This window comes from Lagopus muta, chromosome W (genome assembly GCF_023343835.1).
Source record: "Lagopus muta isolate bLagMut1 chromosome W, bLagMut1 primary, whole genome shotgun sequence".
Taxonomy (NCBI): domain Eukaryota; kingdom Metazoa; phylum Chordata; class Aves; order Galliformes; family Phasianidae; genus Lagopus; species Lagopus muta.
In genome coordinates, this window is record NC_064471.1 from 2232475 (window position 1) to 2258397 (window position 25923).

A 25923-nucleotide genomic window follows, 5' to 3' on the forward strand; every position below is an offset into this window, starting at 1 on the left:
TGATACACCTAATACATGTTCTTCCTCTCACACAGGTCCTACCTTGAGGGGAAAATGAAGTTTATGAAAATAGTAAATACTGTAGGGAGTTAGCTGGGGGGGCAGGGAATGATCTCTTTTCTCTGGTCGTAGTTAAAGAAGGGTGATGTTTTTTAAGCATGTTGGTTCTAAGGGAGACCAAAATTTTGTAGCTCTGTATCTTTCACAACCTAACTTGAAACTCAGCTGGAACATTAATAATAAAAAAAAAAAAAAGAGAGAGACAGAGAGTGCAGAAAAGGGACTATAAATGGTAATATCAGTCTAAAACATGTTTGAAGTAGTTAAGTAGTTTAGCTTTCCAAAGCTATTTTAGGGCAAGTGCATTTAACTTGCTTCCCGATACTTTACGGTTTTTCTGACCTTTCCAATTAATTTCTTTTTCTTCTTTATGAGAGCTACAGAAAATGAGAATACACTGAGACAAAGCAGTGAGTTAGCATATACTATCAAGTTCAGCAAGTATTATGTAAGATGCCAAATATAAGAGCAATACTGTAGTTTCCTTTTTTTTTTTCCTCCACTAAAAGCAATCATGGTTTGAAAAAGTTGAAAATAAATTTCCATGCTGTAAGTTCATGCCCAAGCTCCTCAAAGTTTTAAACACAGCATCTTACAACTGAAAAAAGTCCTTTTATTTGTAAGCTATATTTTGAAATACTATATACTTTTATTTTTCTGAAGAAACAGCATTTAAGAACTGAAAGTACAGTGTGGCATTAAATATTAAGATCCATTTTTTAACAACTTTTGTTATTAACTTTTTTAAAGGTATGATAAATTTGTATTTTGAAGTCAACTACTTAAGCATCTAAGTGATTTAAAGTAAGTACAAAATTGGAAGTCCAGTCACAAATGAGTATGTAGAGTCGTGTTCAAGATAGAGTCTACTCACAGTGGGCATAGCTACACACTCACAGGCTAACTTTGTCATGAACCCTGCAGCTCTGAGTGACACCCAAGTTTGGTCTATGTAATATAAACCCTTTCTGATAAGGATATTAACTAAAGATTTTGGTTAAGCAATAAATCCTTTTTAATTAACAACAAAAACAACAAAAAATGTTTGCTCTGTTTCAGGCACTCTCAAGATACTAGCTTATTTACTGTAGGTAAAAAGCTAGTATATGGATTAAAGGATCTCTTACATTTCAACTCTGCTGTTATATACTATCTAGTATTCTTACTCTGAATGTTAACCATTAAAGTTTCTAAACACCTGTAAGCCCCACAATAAATCTACATTATGAGGAAAAAAGATATATAAATCAATGCTTAATTTGCTCAGTGCATAATATTTGCACTGTGAAACCAATAGGAGATGTAACAGTGATAAAGAAGCAATTAATTTTAAAAAGCTGGTTTTGTGTTGTTTTTTTTTTCTTTTTTTCTTTTTTTTTTTTTTTTAAGTAGAGTGTCCCATTACAGAAATTTTAACCATCTGAACTGTAGTCATTATTTCCTAACCATTTACATGCAACACCTGCTAGAACTAACTTTGTTAGAGTGTAGTTTATGACCTTTAAAAGATAAGCATTAACTTGTGTACAGTAATAATTAAGAATTGTACTAAAGATTCGTACTGGTCACAGCCCTCTTGCATACAAGAGAGGGGGGGAAAAAAAATAAACAAAACCAAAAACACAGTAAAACACCTTAACAATAACAAAAAGTAGTCTCTTTCAGTACTCTAGTTATCAGTGGCAGTACTCAGACTGAGAATACCTGGATGATAAACTCTGTAGGCACTGGAAACAAACAGCTTTTGCATACATGCTCTTTATAAGAGGCCTTTCTTTCCACCAAATGGCAACAACTCACAAGAAGTAAGGGGCACCAGGTGTACATCTAAGCAGATCTTGCAAAATACTAAGATGGAGTTATTGTTAATATACAACTTGATCTATATATGCAATATAATAAAATGTATCCCATCCCAAAACTGGTTTATGAAACATTTGGATATTTTTGAACTAGCCTTGTGACTCAGCTATCATTCTAATGAAAGTACACAAAAGACTTACAGGAAAAGTAAAATTTATGAGGCATTTTACAGGAACTACTGACAAAGCTGCTTAAAGGATTTTCTGCTTTTGAAGTAATTTTATTAGATATAATTGAAACATCTGTGTATGAAATGCCTTGACAGACACTTCAACATAAAGCTTTGAACACTAAAAAAAAAAATTTTGATCTGTTATAAATTGTACTGCAGAAGTATTAATGCATGCACATATCTGTCATCTGAGAGTAGTGATCCATTGCATGCATTCTTCGAGGTGTTTTCCATGTTAAAACAGTTCAGTGATAATAAGATGAAAAGTGATCAAGTATTTGAGATAAATTTAATAGGAAATGGAATGCAGTATGAGCTTTTTCTGTTGTTGTTTTAAACAGGAAGGTCTTGTACCAGCAGAATCCTTTATACAGATACACAGAGAAGGAGGGAGTGCACCACTTTTAATTCCCATTAAACAAAAACTGATTAATCATCTGAGAAGGTACAAACTATAGAAAATATGAGTAGTCAGTAGAACAGAAATAACCGGTTTTTATGAAATAAAAGCGAACGCTTACGTCTGGTTGCAGTTACTTTGTGAAAGCTGCTACAACAGCCCACAGAACCTCATTTGTGTTGGCTTTCATACATTCAACCTCAGGGTCTAAATCCAGAAGCTGCCGTACTCTCTTTGTGGCTAAATCATACAGCTCGTCCAAGAGGGAGGCAAAAGCGTTTTCCAGAACATCTGAAGCATGGGCTAAATATACGAGTGCCAGCAAGCGCTTGTCCATGCGATGGGGATCATTCACCCATTTATCAAGAACTGCTTCTTGAACCTTCTTGATGAGACGCTGTTTGATATTGTTGTTTGTGAGAGGATGTGTAGTCATGTCAAAAAGAAGGAAATTCTGTTTCTCTGTTGTCAGTACACCTTTTTCCACTAGATTTTTAGCTAACCGTTCACGGACATTTCGTAACTGGTAGTGCAACTTCAATGGGTTCCACGTTTCACCTAAAAAAAGAAGGAAAAAAAAAAAAGCCAACAGTCAGACAAAATCTAAGCTGTGCTAATACACTGAAATAGTTTCAGCATTTCTCTTATCTCTGACCTATCTAGACATACACAGAGACAAAGATCACAAGAGCCTTTTTGAAGAGTTTCAGTGTACATTTAAAGTTGGGAAGAAATGCTAGCTAAGTTATGTATTGATCAAGGGTATTCTTTAAAATTAAAGAAAAATCTACTCCAATCTTGTCTGTTTAGAATATGTGAGAGGTAGATTGTGTTTTTGCAGTAGAAGCTCCCAGCTTCCACTATTTTCTGAATGTAGTATAGGCCTTTACTGAACTTACAACCCTCTTGTGAAATAGCTGATTTTCTTCCATTAAGAAAAGTTGCTGAACAGAGTAAAAAGTTAAGATTTGGGGCACTCTGACTGGCGTAGAATTGAGCCAGGTACAAGAGAAGACAAATGCAGGGTGAAGAAATTTGAGAACCAGAGATAAGGATAAACAGAAAATGATTAGGTGTTACATTGTTGTGTGGCCTAAAGAACCAGTTGTAGGGGAATCAGTTTTTTGGCTGAGATGTGGATCTAATGAAGATTGGGTATGTCAGGCTCTGAACATGCATGTGAATAGTAAAACACCTTTTTCATCAGAAGAGTCTGCATATACTGCTTGTTGGATTCAGGGAGTGCAACAATTAATCGTGGCTAGATGAAATTCCGTAGATAAGGAAGAACAGAGAAATTCCAGATGGGATCCTTTAAACAGCCTACCCCCTCTCGGAACTGTCCCTATGGTGGAACAGCATCCCCCCCTTACAATCCTGGTCCTGAGCCAAGTCCTGTAATTGCAGGAGAAAAGCTGGAGACAGCTGACAGAGTGGAGGACATTGGCCTTGATCACTCCCCTAACAGCCCACCTGAACAGAGCTCTGTGACTAATGCTGAACCTAAAAAGGAAAAATTTCACCAGCGTAGGAAAGAATTGGAACAATTCAAAAGAGATTATAAATTTTCCCTTTCCTAAAGCTAACTCCACTAACTCCACTAACACTCCTATGTACCCCCTCAGGGAAGTTCCAATGTTAACAGGAATAGGGTATGTGAACGCCCCTCTCACTAGTGGAGAGGTGAGAAATTTTTAAAGGGAAATGAAACCCTTAACGGAAGATCCTATTGGATTAGCAGAGCAGTTCAATAAATTCTTGGGGCCAAATTTTTACTCATGGGATGAGATGATGTCCATCCTGAGTATGTTGTTTAATGGGGAGGAAAGAGGAATGATTAGACAAGCTGCAATGCAGGAATGGGAGAAAATGCATCCTCTGGGTACAGAGGCAGTACCAGCTGAAGTGATATACCCATTAACAGACCCAGGAGGGGATGGTAATAATGATGAAGGGAAGGCACATATGAGGGATCTCCAGGAAATAAAAATCTTAGGAATTAAGGGAGCAGTGCCTCAGTCTCAGAATTTTGCTAAAGCTTTTGAAATTCAGCAAGGTAAAGACGAAACACCAAGTGAATTTTTGGAGAAACTAAGGGATAGAATGCGAAGGTACTCAGGGCTGGATCCTGATGATCACGTCGCACAGGGAATATTAAGGATCAATTTTGTCACTAAATCCTGGCCAGACATACAAAAGAGACTGCAGAAAATAGAAGGGTGGCATGAGTAGCCATTAGAGAATCTCCTGAGAGAGGCACAGAAGGTATATGTGAGGAGGGAGGAGGAGAAGACAAAAGAAAAAAATGGTTGTTGCAACGGATCAAGTGATAAAAGAGAAAATGGAGAATTGACAAAAGAGTGGTTCCCAAGGGAATCAGCACTCAAGGGGCAGTTGGGATAAAAGGAATAAAACAAAAAACAGGGAAGTGAGGAGGTCATTTCTTGCACCTCCAGTGCAGAATCCAAATACAGTACTCCAAACCTGCCAACGAAAAATTGGAAAGCAGGTGCTATGGTTTGGTACAAGATTTGAGGGCAAGTAATAGAATAGTTGAATGCATACACTCAGTGGTGGAAAATCCATACACTTTATTAACCAAGCTAAGGAATGAGTAAGTGGAGTTTACTTTCTGGATTTGAAGGATGCCTTTTCTGCCTGATTTGGACAAAGGAAGACTAGGGTTTTTTTGCCTTTGAATAGGAAAAGCCTAATATGGGGACAAAAAGACTCAGTTAACCTGGACAGTGTTACCCAGGGTTGTGAGAACAGCCCAATGATTTTTGACAGCTGGTCAAGTCGTGAGCCTGTGACTTGGGTTCCTCCATCCCAGTGTGGAACCTTAATGCAGTATGTGGATGCCACGGAAACAAAAGAGGACTGTGTGCAATGGACTGTGAGTTTACTGAATTTCTTGGTGTCATGGTTTTATGGTGTTTTTTTTTTTGGTTTTCAGTATTCTGCATCAAAACATCATGTAGTGTACTGGGAATTGAAGTGTTAATGCTCCAATTCCAGGTACCTATCCCTGTACATTACAGAAGTCATGGGATCTGGCCCTTCCAGGTGCAGCGCTTTCTTACTGCCTGGCAGTGGGTGCTGGAGGGTGCTTTCCTAGCCATTCCAAGCTTTTCAGGTTTGACTCGGTCTCAGGAACTCTCTCCTATCTTATTTGATTTATTAGTCTCAATTTGCCCCCTCCATCATGGGCATAGATTGATCTAGTTAACTCCGCGACACTTGGTTTAAATGATTATCAAGTTTCTCAACAGAAAGCACAAATAAGTCCACAGTAAGTGACGTATTTGGGATATGAGATTACAGCTAGACTTCGAACCTTAAGGACTGTCAGGAAAGAAGCCATCTGCCAAACCCCTGAGCCGCACACTGCCAAGGAACTCTGTACGTTCCCAGGAATGACAGGATGGTGTTGACTGTGGATACGCAGCTACGGACTGTTGGTAAAGCCAAAATATTTTATGAGATGGGGAGGCAAGGAAGGCATTCCCTCAGCTGAAAGAAGAACTCATGAAGGCCCCCTGCTTTGGGGCTACCAGACATGACTAATCCCTTTTGGCTGTTCTTGCATATAAAGCAAGGAATAGCCCTGGGAGTCCTTGCCCAGAACCTTGGACCCCACCAAAGGGCAGTGGCACACTTCTCCAAACAGCTTGATGAACTGAATAAGGGATGACCAGGGTGCTTGAGGGCGGTGGCTGCACTAGTACTCAGTATTCAAGAAGCCAGTAAAGTTATGCTATGCCAAAGAATAACAGCTTTAATATCTCATACAGTGTCTACTGTACTAGAGGTAAAAGGGGGGCATTGGCTCTCACCCCAAAGGTTCCTGAAATCTCAGACCATTCTGGTAGAGCAAAATGATGTAGAAATAATTGCAACTAATATTGTCAACCCAGCATCTTTCCTTAGTGGAACTCCTGGAGAACCAGTATTTCATGACTGCTTTGAACCGGTCAGACCTGAAGGATGAATCCTTAGAAAATGCAGAAGACACCTGGTTTACTGACGGAAGCGGTTTTGTGAGACAAGGAAACCGTAAGGCAGGATATGCAGTAACTGCAACTGACAACCATTACCTGTGGGGACTTTGCCTCAGAAAGCTGAAATAACTGCCTGGACAAGAGCCTTAATTATATGGACAGATGCTAATTATGTATTTGGGATGCTACGTGCTTGTAGTACCATCTGAAAAGAGCAAGGATTGCTCATACACAAGGAAAACAGCATGATGTAAATCTACCAATGGCTATTATACATTGTAAAAGACATCAGAAAGGTAATGATGTATAGGAAACTGGAAATAAGATGATGGATCAGGTGGCAGAACAGGTAGTTGAAGAAGGCTTTAATTCCAGATGGTAAACTTAAGATCTCTGAATCTGAGTCAGAACCTGTAAAATATTCTAAAGAGAATAGGAATCTAATTAATGATTTAGAAGGGAAGAGTGCAAGCTGACATATGGGTGCACACCCAGATGGACACATTGTTATGCCCTTTAGTATTTTATGGAAATTGGTTCTAAGGGAAGATGAGAAAATATATTGGGCAAACAGACACTACAAAGTACGATTTTAGTACCAGGAACAGGGTACAAGTGGGCCTATTGGGAAAGGGAACCTTCCAGGGCAACAATGGCAAACTGATTTCTTGGAACTCCCAATAAAAGGGGAGTATTGCTGTATGTTGGTACTAACTGATACCTTTTTACACTGGCCAGAGGTATTTTGCTGTAGGACTAATACGGCCAGGAAATTAATGAAAGTGCTGTTACATGAAATAATTCTGAGGTTTGGGGTTCCTGCAGCGATCTCATCAGATCACGGCCCACATTTTGTTGCTAAGGTGTTCCAACAAATAAGCACATTATTGGGAATTGATTGGCAACTGCACATACCTTATAGGCCACAGTCAAGCGACCAGGTGGAAAAAATGAATCAGCTGATCAAATTACAAATAGTAAAACTTGACCAAGAAGCTGGGATTTCATGGCCGCAGGCACTGCCTTTAGCACTTTTAAGAATTCAGACTAAACTCCGAACCAAGGAAAGATTAAGCCCATATGAGATTCTCTATGGGCGACCTTATACTGCACAAAAAGGAATCTCTATGCAGGTTAGGGATGAGGTGTTGAGTGAGCATATGCTCAGCTTGGCAAAGCAGTTAAAGAAAATTGAGAAAACAGTATTTGGTACCAGGACACGGGGCAAGGATAGTCTATGTCTATGTTAAATCCCTCTCAGATTCACCTTTGAAACTGAAGTGGGAAGGACCTTACCAAGTACGTCTGACCACTCACACAGCAGCTAAAGTAGAAGGATTGACACAGTGGATACATCATACCTGCCTGAAGAAAGCACCCAGACCACAGTGGACAACAAAAGAGGAAGGACCACTGAAAATCAGGATTTGAAAGCATGTATAAGGGTTTGATGACAGTTAGAATGATTATAATAGCTGCCACAACTTGGCAAGAAAATAGTTACTTGAGAATAACTGAGAAAATTGGCCAAGCTATCAACAAATCTTGCTGTATATATACTGCTCTCCCTAGAGGAGAAGGGAGAGTGCTGGTTTATGGGATAGTAGCACTAAATTGGACAATTCCAAATTGGGTGGAACATGGGAAATGTAAACTTGAGGTAGAAGATAAGCTGCAGGAGGGCCCTATGGTTGATTTACAAGTTATTAACTCTACTAGGTCTATCTTTGTAGATAGGAAACACGATAGTGAAGGTGGGGTGGGGATCCGATGGTGAAATTTGACAGGCATAGGGTGTAGTTGGGAAAATGGAAACTCTGAAACAGTATCAGGGTCCAGCAAAGCTCGAAGGTGGAAACAGGGTGAAGGATGTGATCCGAGAATAGATGAGGCCACATAAAGGGTCTCAGATAAAAACGTACTTGGAATTGCAGGGATGGGAATATCATTCACCCACAAAGAAAGTATGACCAGGCCATGTAAGTTACCTCATGGGTAGTCGTGATTACGTGGGGATGGTAAGTGGTAGGGAATATGGTAAATCTACTCACTGCCATGATCTTTGGCCCAAGTATTTACAAGACAATTTTTGAAATAGGTCCCATTATCTGACTCAGTTTTTCCTGGGGTGCCATGTTGCCACAGGACTTGTTCCTCAAGATCTAATATGGTGTTCCAGGCGATAGCATGGGGTACTGTATATGTTTCAAGCCACCCAGTGGTTGCCTCCACCATGGTAAGCACATAACAATTTCCACAACAAGATCATGGCAAGGTGATATAATCAACCTTCCATACCTCACCCTATTTACACTTTCGCCATCGCCCTGCCTCCCACAGAGATTTCATCTTCTTGGCTCGTTTAATTGTTGTGCATGTGTCACAGTCATGAAAAACATGTGCAGTAGCATCCGTAGTTAAGTCCACCCCTCAGTCTCTAGCCCATTTGTATGTTGCATCTCTTCCTTGAGGTCTCATGGACCCACCGAGATAGAAATAATTCACCCTTGTGTTGCCAGTCCAAGTTTATTTGAGCCACCTCAATTTTGACAGTTCAGACTACTTGATGGTTATTTTTTTGTTCTTCAGTAGCCCGACTCTTGGGCACATGAGCATCTACATGGGAAACCTTTACAAACATATCCTTTATTTGGGCAGTAATATCTTTCCACAGTTCAGCAGCCCAAATAGGTTTACCCCTTCTTTGCCAGTTATTTTACTCCCACTGCTGTAACCACCCCCATAAGGCATTTGCAACCATCCGTGAGTCAGTGTAAAGATAGAGCATTGGCCACCTCTCTCGTTCAGCAACACCTAAGGCTGATTGGACAACCTTTACCTGTGCAAATTGCCTTGACTCTCCTTTCCCTTCCATGGCCTCTGCAACCTGTCATGTGGGGCTCCACGCACCAGATTTCCATCTGCGATGCTTCCCCTCAATACGACACAATCCATCTGTGAACAGGGCATATTTCTTTTCATTCCCTGGCAGTTCATTGTATGGTGGGGCCTCTTCAGCTCGTGATAGCTCTTCCGCTGGTGATGTTCAAACTTTTTGCCTTCAGGCCAGTCCATGATCACCTCTAGGATTCCTGCACATCTGAGGTTCCCCATCTGTGCTCTTTGTGTAATCAGCGCAACCCACTTGCTCCAAGTGGCATCAGTAGCATGATGAGTGGAGGGAACCTTTCCATTAAACATCCAGTTCAGCACTGGCAGTCGAGGTGCCAGAAGAAGCTGTGTTTCAGTATCGACTACTTCAGAAGCAGCCCGAACCCCCTCATACACGGCTAAGATCTCCACCTCTGTTGGAATGTAGCCCTCTTCCGACCCCCTGTAGGCTCTGATCCAAAATCCCAGGGGTCGGCCTCAGGTCTCTCCTGAGGCTCTTTGCCACAAACTCCAAGTAGGACCTTTCTCTCCAGCAGCAGTGTAGAGAACGTTCTTTATACCCTGTCCCATCCGTACTGGCCCTAGGGCCAAGGCACAGGCTCTCTCCTACTTAATCTGCTCGAAAGCCAGCTGCTGCTCAGGGCCCAAGTAAACTTATTCTTCATTCGCGTCACATGATAAAGGGGGCTTACAATGAGGCTGTAGTTTGGAACATGCATTCTCCAAAAGCCCACTACGTCAGAGAGATTGTGTCTCTCTTTCCTAGTGGGTGGAGACATGGCAGTGACTTTGTCGATTACATCTGTCGGGATGTGATGACAGCCATCTTGCCACTTTATACCTAGGAACTGAATCTCCGGGGCAGGTCCTTTCACTTTGCTTCGCTTAATAGCAAAACCAGCACTCAGAAGAATTTGGATTATTTGCTCTCCCTTTGTAAAGACTTCTTCTGCTGTATCACCCTACACAATGATATAATCAATGTACTGCAGTTACTCAGGAGCACTGCACTGTTCCAATACAGTCTGGATCAACCCATGGCAAATGGTCGGGCTGTGTTTCCACCCCTGGGGCAAACGGTTCCAGGTATACTGAACGCCCCTCCATGTGAAAGCAAACTGTGGCTTACATTCTTTGGCCAAAGGAATGGAGAAAAAGGCATTATCAATGTCAATGGTGGCATATCATTTGGCTGCTTTTGACTCCAGTTCATACTGGAGTTCTAACATGTCCGGCACAGCAGCACTCAGTGGGGGTGTGACTTCATTCAGGCCACGGTAGTCCACCGTCAGCCTCCATTCTCCACTGGCTTTACGCACTGGCCATATGGGGCTGTTAAAAGGCGAGTGAGTTTTGCTGATCACTCCCTGGCTCTCTAGTTGACGAATCAACTTATGAATGGGGAGCAAAGAATCTCTGTTGGTGCGGTACTGCCGCCTGTGCACCGTTTTTGTAGCAATCGGTACCTGTTTCTCTTTTACTTGCAGCAGCCCCACAACAGACGGATCTTCTGACAGGCCAGGCAAAACAGACAGCTGCTGAATGTTGTCTATGTCCACAGCAGCTATTCCAAAGGCCCATCGATACCCCTTCGGACCCCTGAAATGTCCCCTTCTGAGATAATCAATACCTAGTACACATGGAGCCCCTGGGCTCGTCACAATAGGATGTTTTTGCCAGTCCTTACCAGTGAGGCTTATCTCAGCCTCCAGCACAGTCAATTCTTGAGAGCTCCCGGTCTCTCCAGAAACAGGGATTGATTCTGTCCCTTCATGACTCGAGGGCATCAGAGTGCACTGTGCACCAGTGTCCACCAGTGCCTTATATTTTAGTGGTTCCGATGTGCCAGGCCATCGAATCCACACAGCCCAATATACTCTATTATCCCTCTCCCCAACCGACTGAGGGCAGGGCCCCTCTATTCATTACCTGTGGTAACTGGAGCAACTGCACTCGTGGTTGATCTGCTTTGTAATTCTCTCACCTGTGCTTGTAGCACAGGAGTAGGTTTGTCATGCCACTTCCCCATGGTCACGTAGGTAACGCCACAAGGCAATTCGCGGTGTATTATTCCTTACTAGAGCTGGAAAGCTTTTGCCTTTAACAGCTGAGATTTTTGATGGTGCATGTAAGAAGGGAGGTTCATCATCTTTAATTAGTTGGGCTCGCATTAGTTTGATCATCTCTTTTACCTCCTTCATTAGACTCTTTTGATTATCCTGATCTTCATCAAGCATCTCTGATACTGCTACAGGTTTGTCATGATTAATCAGTAGAGACACTTGCTCTTGCATTTCATTCAGTTGGTGTGTTATTTGTCAGATGGCAGCAATGGAAGTGTGTGTTGGGGGTAGCAGTTGTTCATAGTTTTGGAGTGTAAGAATCAGTTCAAAAAAATAAGGGTCTTCTCTGTTGTTCCAGGTACACACTGACATTAGTGTACTGGCGTATCTGTCTGGTGCTGTTGTTGTGAGTTTCTGCCATATATCAGGCATTGTTCTCACTGTCTCAGGTCGTGGTCTTGGCATGGGTGGTGAGGAACAAAGTTAGGGTCATATAACATTTCCACCACGCCTATTTCCCTCAAATACTGGATACCCTTTTCAACTGTATCCCACCTTTTCATCACAGGCTTCAAGCCGTCTTTGAAGGGATACCTTTCCTTCACGGCTATTAATACTCGTTCCCAGAGGATGGCAGCCCCATCCAAACATCTTCTAATCTCTCTGTCAATAACTGGATCTCTGGCAGTGGCTCCTAGTTAGTGAGCTTCATTACCATCTAGAGACAAGCTACTGGCCCCGCTTTCCCTACAGGGAAGCAACCAGGAAACAATAGTTTCATTCGGGCGCTGTGTAAACTCCTTTCTTGAGCCTTGAATTGCAGTCATCTTCAGAGGCTGGCGAGTAGTAATAGAGACTTCCTCTTCATCACTCTCTTCTGCATGTCTCCTAGTTTTTCCTTTTGCTTTTCGTGATGATGGTGGTTCTGAGGAGGGCCCCTCACCTGGATCTTCCTCCACCTCCTACTCCTCCTCTTCTTTTCTCCGTTCAAGGAAACACTTGTTTCCATTTCTTGCCTTCCACGGGAGCAACTGTTATTGTTACTCGTTTCTCCTGTAATTGATCAGATTTGACTTAGGGATTTTCCCCTTTGGCTTGAACCTCAGCTCGGAAACTCTCCCTCTCCGGAATCAAATTATATAGGTATATAACCAAAATATTATAATCACAATATAATTGAGTATAATCAATAGATATCAAGATGTTATCAAGATGTTTATAATCGCAATATAATCAAGAGAGTAAGGCAAAGCAGTCAATGATAACAAAAAAAGAATAATTGTAAGAGCTTACCCTTTGGTTGAGCTCACCAGAAGACACCAAAAGAGGGAATCTCTAGAAAAGACCCTTCCCCTCTGGTAGCCAGCTCTTAAATAGGTCTAGGAGGAGTGAAGCCTGGCTCCACCCCTTCCGGCAGCACAGGTGAATTGCCTTCACCTGTGCTCCTCTGGCTGACTCATGGCTCGTCTCAGGTGATTAATCAGAGGTTCAGGCTGTGACTCAGCAGTTCGTATACAATAGGGCACGGTAAGCACAAGCTAAACACCCAAATAAGTTGTACCTTCTTGGATTTATGTCCTTGACTCAGATACTGGCGTAGTTTCTCGGGATCCCACAGGTGTTCAAGAGTAAAATCTCATGATACTGCGGGTCCCCATCCTTCTAAGATTTTTCCTAAACCTCTCCATATTCCCTGCCAGTCAGCATTCTCTGGTTTTAGAGAGTACTTCTTCCCCTTATTATTCATAATTATGAATACAATCAGGGAAATTAATAACATGCACACCAACATGAGTATTAATTCGAGATGCCAAAAACGTCTGACAAACCGAGAAGAAAGCCTGGAGTTTGGTCTGGAATAGCGAGGGGGATGAAGGCCATGCTGATAAGTTTGAGATATCTGGCAGGGAGGTGATTAGATGTTCACAGAGCGAGACGAAACTAGTTTGGGGGATGCCCCCCTTCTCTGTCAGGAGTTATGGTGAGGAAGGTCAGAAGCCTTCATGAAAAAAACAACAAATTCTTCAACCCACAACCCACTATGCACGCGCAACAGGGGAGGGTCTGCATGCTTTGGGGTATAATGAATATGTATCTGAATTCCAGGAAACTACTGATTATGTATTAGTTTGCCCTATATCTGTAGCACGATTTTTCCAGACAGTGTGCAAGCTTGGAGGAATTATCCCCCTTGCACCAGGGCTTTTGCACAATTGCCAATAAAACATACCTTCTCTATATCCTTACAGGCTATAGGGTTTGATTTTCCTCACGTCAGTTTGACGACCCAGATGGGACCCGCTCTGTTAGGCTGCAGGACCGGCTGAGAGAGGGGATGCCTTTGGCGCGCCCCGAGATTTCTCAGAAGGACTCTCTTTCCTCATCCAATCACTGCGGGAGCAGACAAGGACCATCTGCAGACTAGGTATGTGATTGGGAAAGGGGACCTGTAAGTCGTACACGAGGAAGAGAGCTTTTTGCTCCCCCTTAGGCTGGGTTGGTTGATGACAGAGTATAGGGGGTATTCTGTCAAAAGGTTGCCTGGGCTCTCCTTGCTGTGGTAGCAGGAGATATGGGTTTGCACGCTCTTTTACCATCTATTGTTATATTTGGTGCCGTGTATTTGAACTATTGTATTATTGTACTAGTACCACCAAATATCTTCTAAGGAATTTTGAACTTGGTTAAGACCGGTCTTCTGTGTCCTGAGTGAGTCTGGTGTGAGTGAGATGTAGCAAAGCTACAGGGTGAGAGCAGAGTCCCAACCTGCGCTTCTGTTCTCCCATGAGGGAAATGGCCAGGATGAACAGAGTGAAAGTTTGTCCTTATCTTGTTATCTGTTAATTGTCTTGTTAACTGTTGTTATTATCTGGGTAATAGTAAAATACCTAAGCGGATTGGGAAAGGGAAAACCTTGCCTGAAGGGGGTTTTGGTTTGCCGATATTGTAAGAAACAGCCGTGGTGGGAGCAGAGGGAAAAGAAATACCCAGAAAATCTCCTTTGGGGTGTATATTAGCACACTGGAAAGATATAGCTGGGGAACCTGGAGGAACTCTGAATAAGAAAACTCTGATTAAATATTGCAACCAGTGGTGGCTACTGTACAAATTGGAGGATGGGGAAAAATGGCCTCTGAATGGAACTATACATTACAATACTATCCTACAGCTTATGCTGTTCTTAAGAAGGGAAGGTAAATGGGACGAGGTAACATATGCAGACATGTTTTTCAGCCTTTGTGACCATCCCAAGTGGCAAAAGGACTGTGGGATGAGTCCACCGCATGATCCATTAATATTAGCCTTACAGAAGGATCAACAGGGAACAAAGGAAAATAAAATAAAGTGCTGTTGCTCAGCTTGCAGCATTGAGCAGCAATGTGTAAGATTAAGTAAGATTAGAGACTCAACCGAAATATTCAAGCACTATCAGGCTCCAGGGGCAACAGCACCAGCACCACCTATAGAGGAAGCCCAGTCAGAGAGGGAGAGTTCACCCGAAGTAAAGGTTCCTAGATCTCCCAACTCTCTGATAGCCTCACGGACTCGGAGCCAGCAACCATTAGTAATAGCCCCGCTGAGGGAAGCGGTCAGGCCAGATGGGGGACCTGTATTAATCAAAGTCCCATTTTCCTCATTTGATTTGGAAACATGGAAAGGAGTGGCCAAAGGGTATCGAGATGACCCAACGAGGGTAGCGAGACATTTTCAGTTTCTAATTAGACAACATGAGCCAGATTGGAATGATATTCAACTGTTATTAGAACAAATGACAGAAACAGAGAAAAAACTGATAGAAAAAACAGCACTAACCCTAGTTGAGGACACTATATGGGGAAGCACAGAGGACATTAAAGAGCATTTCCTGTTACAGAATCCCTATTGGGACCCCAATACAAGAGCAGGAAGGGAATGTTTGGAAAGGTACCGAGAATGGGTAGTAAAGGGAATGGAAAGGGCTATTCCTAAAACAATCAACTGGTCTCATCTATTCGCAATAAGACAGGGTCCAAAAGAGTCCCTGTCTGAATTCTTGGACAAATTAAGGGATGCAGTGAGGAAACACACTAACCTGGATCCAAGGTCAGATATAGGAATACAGCAGCTGGTAACACTGTTCATAGGGCAATCTATGTGGGACGTAAGGAGGAAACTGCAGAAATGAAAGGCACCACAGTCTCGAGACCTAGAAAGTTTATTAGAGGAGGCATGGAGGGTATTTACTAATCGAGGGGAGGAAGAAAAGAGAAGGGAAAAGAAGATACTAGTAGCAGCCTTGCAGGAAGCTGATAGGGGCAGGAGAAAGCCTCTGGAGAAAGATCAATGCGCCCTCTGTAGGAAGAAGGGACACTGGAAAAATGAGTGCCCTTTAAGGAAGCAAAAGGGGAAAAGGGAGCCAAAGAACAAAATCCAAGCCTCTGTAGAGGAGTGTTGATGGGGACCAGGGAAGTCTACCCTAGCGGATTCACTGGTTAAAATAAAGCTAGGGAATCAACAACAAAGTAGGGAATTTTTGATAGATACAGGTGCTGCCTGCTCAGTTTTAAATGAAGAATTAACCCCAACAAGTAGAGAATTTGTAATGGTAAAAGGAGCCACTGGTCAACCCGAAAAGGCTTCCTTTCTTAAACCTTTGGAATTTAAATTGGGAAAACAGGTAGGGATACATAAATTCTTATATCTACCTGACTCACCACATCCCCTTTTAGGACGGGATCTATTAGAACAGTTAGAGGCAGAAATAAAGTTTGAATTGGGAAAAATGAAGATCAGAGTAAGAGATGATTCTTTCATAGAAGTACTCAGTTTAGCACTAATAACTGCTCCAGGAAACACAGGAGTCCCTGAGGAAGTAACTAACCAGGTCTATCCAGGGGTCTGGGCAATTGAGACCCGAGGGCGTGCAAAGAATGCCTCCCCCACAGTAATCAAAGTAAAACAAGGTGCTCAACCTCCCCGAATTAAACCCTACCCCTTGAAGATAGAGGATAGGGAGGGGATGCAGCCAGTATTAGACCGATTCATAAAACATGGGCTGCTGGTAGAATGTGAATCAAAATATAATACTCCAATTATCCCAGTCAAGAAACCTGATGGGAGTTATTGAATAGTGCAGGACTTAAGAGCAGTCAACAAAATAGTAGAGGACTTATATCCTCTAGTGGCAAATCCATACACCTTGCTCACCAAGTTATCTTGAGATTTGGCCAGGTTTACAGTACTGGATCTCAAGGATGCTTTTTTCTGTCTACCTTTGAGCCCTGAAAGTCAATTGCTATTTGCATTTGAATGGGACAATCCCAAATCAGGAAGGAGAACAGAACTTACATGGACAGTGCTTCCCCAAGGGTTCAAGAATAGCCCAACGACCTTTGGGAATCAGCTAGCCGTCTCCCTACCTGCTTCCTGCTGTGCTCCAGCATTCCCTTCTCCATGCAGTCGCTGTGCAGAGGGCTCCTCATACAAAAGACAGCTTTTTTGCAGATGCTGGCAAATTTTCCTCCAGGACTTAGCAGTTCCCTTACGGACAGGTATCCGATACTGCACAAGCATGACCTGCACGTGGTAATGTGCAGTGAAGGCTTTGCACTAAAGCTGCAGCAGGAGCTGGGCCAGCTTGCAAGGAGAGCACTTGGGATCCCTTAGCTTCTCCCCTCTGTCAGAGAGGGGACTGAGGAGCCATCAGCCACTCTGCCAGGCCCTGGGAATTCTCTTGGCTTTGCTATTGAGGGCTCTGAATCAGGCTTGATGTTCTTATCCCCACTCGAGATCAACCTCTAGCTAGTCTGTGGCAAACCAAGCTCTGCAGGTTAACCCAGTAGAAGCACTCAAAATGACCCACCACGTGTGATCTCCACAGATCCCCACACACAGAGCAGTATCTGGCCAGCTGTAGGCTGGAGAAGCTGCAGATGGAACATGCTCCAGGTGGGGTCAACAGCAAAGTTGCTACAGGCTGAAGGAGAGGGACACATATGTGGACCCAGGCACAGCTGCAAACCCACGGCTTCAATTAAAGTTTGCTGAAGCTGGAGGGCTGACAGGGTAGTATGGTTAGGTCGTGTTTGGCCTCAATGATCTTAAAGATCTTTTGCAACCTGAGCGATTCTATGAATCTGTGATTCTATATGCAATGTGGTTTGATTTGAATTTTGACATTTACATCCCAGAAGGAATGGCTAATTTTACAAACAACTACATCCCAAATGGAATAGCTAATTTTACAAACAACACGATGTTCAGACCAGTCTCCGGGTTTTCTTCTCAGTTTGTCAAATGTTTTTCGAATCTTGAATTAATACTCATGTTGGCGTGCGTGTGATTAAGTTCTATGATTGTATTCATAATTGTATTTATAATTGTGAATAATAAGAGGAAAGAGTCTCCTCCAAAACTAGAGAATGATGACTGGCAGGGAATATGGAGAGGTTTAGGAAAGGTTTTAGAAGCATGAAAGGAAGAGTCTCGGGAGGGAACTGTTGGTGTGCGGTACCCTGTGCACTTGATGAAGTGCCAGCAGTACACCCCTATTAATCCAAGATAGGAGTATAGTACTCCTGAGGGATTGGGCCCAAAATCCAACAATCAGAGTGTGGTAACCTGTGAGCTGGGGAGTTCACAGTAGCATTCTGGAGGGATGGGTAATAGGAGTTTCCTAGAGCAGGGGAAAAAGGTCCCCGGAATGGTGCCTAGAGATAGCCAGGCCCTTGGGAGAAGTGTTTCAAAATTGGAAAATAATCCCAAAACTAGGAAAAGAACAGGGAAAAGATGTTTAAATACTGTATACGGTAGTGAGCCACTACAGGGAAAATCATTATTTTGACCAAAATAGGAGTCTGGAGAAAATTGGGCCTATCAGACTTTGTATTTATATGTAAACAGTAAGACTCCTTTTTCTGAAACAGAATTGGCTTAGGTCGCTTAATGAGTGCAAGGAGTAAAGAAATGTTCCTCGCGAGGAGTCCAAGTTCAAAGGAAATAGGAAAGAGAAGCAGAAAGATCATAAATGGGATCCCTTAGATAACTTCCCCCCCCTTTTTAATTTCTGAAGCAGTGCAATTTCTAAAGCGGCGGTGACCTCTCCAGAGGAGGAGAGTGGGTGCTGCTGATCTGTGCAGGGCCCTGGAGAGAGGATTCGCTCTCGATTACTGAGGGAGTCGGAGTAGTGCAGATGGGACCTGAAGAGTTTTCCTTTCTCAAATACTAACCTTACTAATACTTCACTTTGTCCTCTTAAGGCAGTCTTAGGTCAAAGGGAAATAGGGTATGGTAATGCCGCTGTTTTTACTAGAAGAGAAGTTAGGAGTTGCAAGAAGAATTCCGTAACTGAGGATCCTATAAGTGTAGCAGAGCAATTAGATCAATTTCTAGGGCCTAATTTGTACTCATGGATGGAAATGATGTTTATCATTGATATGTTGTTTATTGGAGAAGGAGGTTGGCAGCTATGCAAGTGTGGGAAAGGAATACAGAGGGAAGGTTGGGCTCTGGAGGGAGGCAGAGAGAGGAAGGATCCTGAGGATAAATTGTACTGATTATTGTCACTGTCTTTGTGATTGTTAAATGTTTATGTCGTGAAAGTGTTATGTTATCTTATGTCATGTACGAGGCTGTTATGGAACAAGGGGTGTCTAAAGTGATATGAGAAGACCCCCTGGGTTGTATTTTGGCTCACTGGAGAAACATTGTTGGTGAGCCAGGGAAAATATTGAATAAGAAACCAGGAACGTAAATGGAGTAATGAGACCAGTTGTATAATTGAGTGCCCTAATCATGAGACTAAGTGCTGGGTGTTTGTGGAAGTTGAGGAATGTATTGTTTGATTTGTGGACTTTGAAGGCACTGGGAAAAACTGTCTTAATTGTATGGGGAAATGCAGTTGGTAACGGTATGTGGAAATGCAATTTTTAATTGCATGGGGAAATGCAGTTGTTAATGGTATGTGGAAATTATGTGGAAATGCAATTTTAATGGTATGTGGAATTTGTGTGGAAATGTAGTTTTTAATGGTATGTGGAATTGCAGTTGAGGGTACAAATAGTGGAATTGTGGAAAAACAAACAAACAAACAAAAAAAAGGTTAAGGAAAATAGTGAGTTTGGGATATTAGAGTTGGGCCAGCACGAGAACACATCCTCGCACAGCCCCCCACTGCGGCTTGTAAGAACAACTTGGAGTGGGAGAAAGAGCTGGGGGCTGGAGCCTCCCGCTGTAATGTGAAGGGTGCAGTGCTTCTGAATGGGGATGGGACGGGACATTGGAAGTGAGAATAGCCATCATCTGCAGAGCTGGGGAAATCCAATATCCAGTGTGAGCACTGGAAGCCTGGGGAGAGGAGGGGGTGAAACTGAAATATAATGTTAGTAATGTCTGTGATGATGAGAGTTTGGAAAGTGAAAAGGGTTTGGAAAAAACAAGCTGAGGAAGGCAAAGTTGAGCAAGGTGTAACAGGGATGTCCTTACCTAGAAGAAGAGGTAAGGGGAGCCTGGAAGGACTCAGGGAGAGTTCCTCAACGCCAGGACCAAAAGCAGCAGGGGAAGCAGGGTAAAGAGGTTTATTTTCTGCTACCTCTGGGTGCCTCTTACTCTGTGCTACATCAAGAACTATTACCCATAGATGATTTTCGTAATAGTTGTAGGAGCCACTGGCAAGAGAAGTTTACTTTTTTTTTGGACCAATTAAATACAGGCTAGGAGAACAAGTAGGAATATATAAATTCTTGTACATGCCAGGTTCTCCAAAACCATTCTTTGGGCATGACATGTTAGAATAGTTGAATGTAGAGATTAAATTCAGTAGAGATAATTGGAGCTACTCGTCAAGCAAGACCAATGGACTGAAAATTTTAAGTCTGGCTTTAACACAAACTGGGAAAAGCAATGTTGTACTCCCAGAAGTTACGTAAATCCTAAATTGGGTATACACAGGATTGCAGGCATCAGGGATGCCTGGCAGAGCCAAAAATGCAGCCCAATGAAAGTTAAGTTAAAGATGGGAGCCAGCCCAAACAGGGTAAAGCAATGCCCTGTGAGGATACAAGATTGTAGGAGGATAAAAGAAATAAAAATAACTTTTTGGATTTTGGATTACTAATTGGATAGAATTCTAAATACAACACCCCAATCTTGCAAATGAAAAATTGGATGGCAAGAGCTATAGTTTGGTACAAGATTTGAGGGCAATTAATAGAAAAGTTGAATATATACAACACATGGTGTATATCTTTATTAACCAAGTTAAGGAATAAGCAGGTGGGGTTTACCGTTCTGGACTTGAAGTACACCTTTTTCTGCCTGGTTTTGCCAAAGAAAGTCTGCAATTATTTGCCTTTGAATAGAAAAACTCAAATATGGAGAGAAGAAAAAAAAAAAATAATTAAAAGTAATAATAATAATAATTCAGTTAACCTGCACAGTGTTACCCAGGGTTGTGAAAACAGCCCAGTGATTTTTGAGAACTGGTCAACTCGTGAGCCTGAGATTTGGGTTCACCATCTCACAGTGGAACTTCACTGCAGTACGTGGAGGCAACAGTCACAAAGGACAGTGTACAATGGACTGTGAGCTTGCTGAATTTCTTGATTTAAATGGCTATCAAGTTTCTCAACAGAAAGAACAACTGATCAAAGAGAAGGAAGCAACTTGCTGAACACCCAGAACAACAACGCAGAGCTGCCTCCAAGCCAGCAGTGTGGGACTGCATGGAGACTGTCTGTACAAGTTGGTCAGACCTACAGGAGGAACCGTTGGACGATGCTGAGGAGTCCTGGATTCATTGACAGAAGCAGTTTTGTGAAGACAAGGAAACCGTAAGGCAGGACGTGCAGTAACTGCTACTGACAGGGTAATTGAAGCAAAACCATTACCTGTGGGGACTTCCACTCAGAAGGCTGAAATAATTGCCTTGACAAGAACCTTAAATATATGGATAGGTGCTAAATATGCTTTTGGGGTGGTACCCACTCGTGGTACCATCTGGAAAGAGCAAGGATTGTTTACATACAAGGAAAACAAATTCAGCATGATGTAAATCTACCAAAGAACATCATGGCTGTTATACATTGTAAAGGACATCAAAAGAGTGACACTGTACAGGAAACTGGAATATGATGGTGGATCAGGGGGCAAAACAGGCAGCTGAAGGAAAAGAAATTGGAGAATGGCTTTAATTCCAGACGGTAAACTTGAAATACCTGAACCTTAGTCAGAACCTATAAGGTACTCTAGAAAGGATAGGAATCTAATTAATGAAGGGAAGAGAGCAAGCTGACAGATGGGTGCATACCCAGATAAACACATTGTTGTGCCCGTTATTATTTTATAGAATTTGGTTCTAAGGGAACATACTAAAACATGGGGGGTACAGACACCAGAAAGTAACTGTACAATCAATCCTAGTACCAGGAACAGGGTACAAGTGGGGATTGTTGGAAAGGGAACCTTCCAGGGCAACAATCACAAATTGATTTTTTTTCAAACTTCCAGGAAAAATGAGGGTTTTGATATATGCTAGTTCTAACCAATACCCTTTCAGGGTGACTAGAAGCATTCCCTTGCAGGACCAATAGAGCCAAGGAAGTAACCAAGGTACTTTTGCAGGAGATTACTCCAAGGTTTGGGTGTCCTGCAACAATGCCCTTCAACCAGGGAACTCTTTTTATTGCAGAGATTGTCCAACAGGTCAGCAAGCATTGGGAATAAATTGGTAATTGCACATCGCATACAGACCACAAGCAAGTGGTCAGGGGGAAAAGATGAACTGTCTAATTAAATCACAGGTTGTAAAAGTGGGCCAGGAAGCTGGACTATCCTGACCACAGTTGTTGCCTTTGGCTCTCCTTAGTACCAGAACAAAACATAGAGCCAAAGAGGGGTTAAGTCCTTTCAAAATACCGTACAGAAGGCCTTATGTTGTACAAACGGGGATCTCTACCCTAGTAGGGAGAGAAATACTAACTGAGCATGTGATAAGTGTACAGGAATAGCTTTGAGAAAAAGAGAAACTGGTTCTTGGAACTGGAGCCTAAGGCCTTGATATGCCTTGACAATATATATATAGCAGATCTCTTTCAGATTCGCCCCTGGAACCAAGCTGGGTAGGTCTGTTCCAGGTGCTGCTAACATCCCACACAACAGTAAAAGCATTGTGGATACATCATACTACAGTTAAGAAGGTCCCTCGAACACAATGAGAACTGAAGTCAGCTGGACCCTTAAAATTGTGAATCCAAGGACAGAAATGTGGGCTCTTTTGTTAGAAATGTTGATTTGATGAGTGCAGCATTTGATGTAAATACTTATGTATCTCTTGTGACGAATGACATTGCATATCTGTGCTGTTTGGTATGTGGGCAAGCTAAGGATTTAAACTTCTTGTTGTCCCCGATGATTTTAAGGCAAGAAATCAAACTGTTGCAGGGTTTGAGTCACTGTCCTGGTGGGTGATGATCAACAAGAATGTACATTGGATTAATTATGTCTGTTATAATCAACGGAGATTTACAAATTATACAAAGAGTGCAATAAAGAGAATTGCAGGACAGTTATATGCCACAAGTAGGGTGGCCTGAGAAAATAGGATCTCCTAAGATATGATAAAGGAATGTATATGTAACGCTGGGTACCCATTGTTGCACCTTCTTCCCAATAACACAGCTCTGGATGACATAATAACGCATTATTAATAAGGCACTGCAAGGGCTTGGTGCCACCCTTGGCAATGAAGTGGCAAAACAATCAGGAATAGATACTTCTGTCACTGGATAGTTGGAGTCCTGGTTTGGTGAATGGAAAGGGGTGACTGCATCCACATTTACTTCTTTGATAGTAGCAGCAGGAGCCTTGATGGCCACTGGTTGCTGTGTTATCCCCTTTGAGAGGGGACTAGAAGAGTGATTGATAGAGAGAGCACTATTGAAGCAAACACCAATGAAGCTATTACATTTGGATAAAGTTATGGTATTAGAGGAGATGGGAGATAAAGAAAGTGAAGATGTGGGAGTTGTCTATAAAAGTAAACCTTAAAAAAAAAAAAAAAAGGATTGGAGAAATCAACAATGTATTAAAAAAAAAAGGGAGGTATTGTGGGAATCAAGTGTCGTTTCTGCATTAAAACTGTATAATATTGTTTTTATTTTATGATCTCCGCTATCATAGTTCTTTTTGGGAGTCCTTCTACTTAACTTGGGGAAGATCTCTGATAAGTTTATATCACTTATCGTATAGACGAACCTTCCTAGTGTTGGAAATAATCCAAGTAATTTTGTCAGGACGGTATCTCTGATAAAAGCAGAATTTATTCGCGATTGCAATGGCGGGCATCCCACAAGTAGGAGCGCGCCTATGGACACATCATGACAGCCTTTATACCCTGTTTTCTCCCCCTTGCCTCCCCCCTCCCCTGTTTCCCCAATGGCTGGGTACTCCAGGTTCACAATCTTATCAGAAGGTTTACATTTGTTATTTACTTGTTAATTTATTTGTTATCTGGTGCCAGTCAGCAGTCATCCTGTTGTTTCCAAGATGTCTCGGTGCTCTCCTTGTCCTATTGATATGGTGATTTTCTTTAAAGTCACCATCTTTAAACAAAGAGCACTGGGGGATGATGTCAGGCCTTCCCAGTGTCAGGCGCTTCTTCGGGCATGCCATGGCTTGTTCTCTGGTTTGCTCTCATGCAGGATATTCTTGCAGTGTGTAATGACAAAATATACATATATACATATATACAGAGTGTGCGTTCCTGGGAAGGTTCGTCTATACGATAAGTGATGTAAACTTATCAGAGATCTTCCCCAAGTTAAGTAGAAGGACTCCCAAAAAGAACTATGATAGCGGAGATCATAAAATAAAAACAATATTATACAGTTTTAATGCAGAAACGACACTTGATTCCCACAATACCTCCCTTTTTTTTTTAATACATTGTTGATTTCTCCAATCCTTTTTTTTTTTTTTTTAAGGTTTACTTTTATAGACAACTCCCACATCTTCACTTTCTTTATCTCCCATCTCCTCTAATACCATAACTTTATCCAAATGTAATAGCTTCATTGGTGTTTGCTTCAATAGTGCTCTCTCTATCAATCACTCTTCTAGTCCCCTCTCAAAGGGGATAACACAGCAACCAGTGGCCATCAAGGCTCCTGCTGCTACTATCAAAGAAGTAAATGTGGATGCAGTCACCCCTTTCCATTCACCAAACCAGGACTCCAACTATCCAGTGACAGAAGTATCTATTCCTGATTGTTTTGCCACTTCATTGCCAAGGGTGGCACCAAGCCCTTGCAGTGCCTTATTAATAATGCGTTATTATGTCATCCAGAGCTGTGTTATTGGGAAGAAGGTGCAACAATGGGTACCCAGCGTTACATATACATTCCTTTATCATATCTTAGGAGATCCTATTTTCTCAGGCCACCCTACTTGTGGCATATAACTGTCCTGCAATTCTCTTTATTGCACTCTTTGTATAATTTGTAAATCTCCGTTGATTATAACAGACATAATTAATCCAATGTACATTCTTGTTGATCATCACCCACCAGGACAGTGACTCAAACCCTGCAACAGTTTGATTTCTTGCCTTAAAATCATCGGGGACAACAAGAAGTTTAAATCCTTAGCTTGCCCACATACCAAACAGCACAGATATGCAATGTCATTCGTCACAAGAGATACATAAGTATTTACATCAAATGCTGCACTCATCAAATCAACATTTCTAACAAAAGAGCCCACATTTCTGTCCTTGGATTCACAATTTTAAGGGTCCAGCTGACTTCAGTTCTCATTGTGTTCGAGGGACCTTCTTAACTGTAGTATGATGTATCCACAATGCTTTTACTGTTGTGTGGGATGTTAGCAGCACCTGGAACAGACCTACCCAGCTTGGTTCCAGGGGCGAATCTGAAAGAGATCTGCTATATATATATTGTCAAGGCATATCAAGGCCTTAGGCTCCAGTTCCAAGAACCAGTTTCTCTTTTTCTCAAAGCTATTCCTGTACACTTATCACATGCTCAGTTAGTATTTCTCTCCCTACTAGGGTAGAGATCCCCGTTTGTACAACATAAGGCCTTCTGTACGGTATTTTGAAAGGACTTAACCCCTCTTTGGCTCTATGTTTTGTTCTGGTACTAAGGAGAGCCAAAGGCAACAACTGTGGTCAGGATAGTCCAGCTTCCTGGCCCACTTTTACAACCTGTGATTTAATTAGACAGTTCATCTTTTCCCCCTGACCACTTGCTTGTGGTCTGTATGCGATGTGCAATTACCAATTTATTCCCAATGCTTGCTGACCTGTTGGACAATCTCTGCAATAAAAAGAGTTCCCTGGTTGAAGGGCATTGTTGCAGGACACCCAAACCTTGGAGTAATCTCCTGCAAAAGTACCTTGGTTACTTCCTTGGCTCTATTGGTCCTGCAAGGGAATGCTTCTAGTCACCCTGAAAGGGTATTGGTTAGAACTAGCAT

At 42.2% G+C, this 25923-nt stretch overlaps 1 protein-coding gene across 1 annotated transcript in view; it reads right to left on the minus strand.

Annotated features, from left to right (window-relative positions):
- Positions 1 to 539: 539 nt before the first annotated feature.
- The window catches only part of LOC125686445 (Golgi phosphoprotein 3-like), a 163001-nt gene continuing 137617 nt past the window's right edge, over positions 540 to 25923 (minus strand). Inside the window, exon 4 of the mRNA XM_048930427.1 lies at positions 540 to 3053. Coding sequence (XP_048786384.1) covers positions 2629 to 3053 — 425 coding nt within the window. The 3' untranslated portion in view covers positions 540 to 2628. The remainder of the gene's footprint in view (positions 3054 to 25923) is intronic.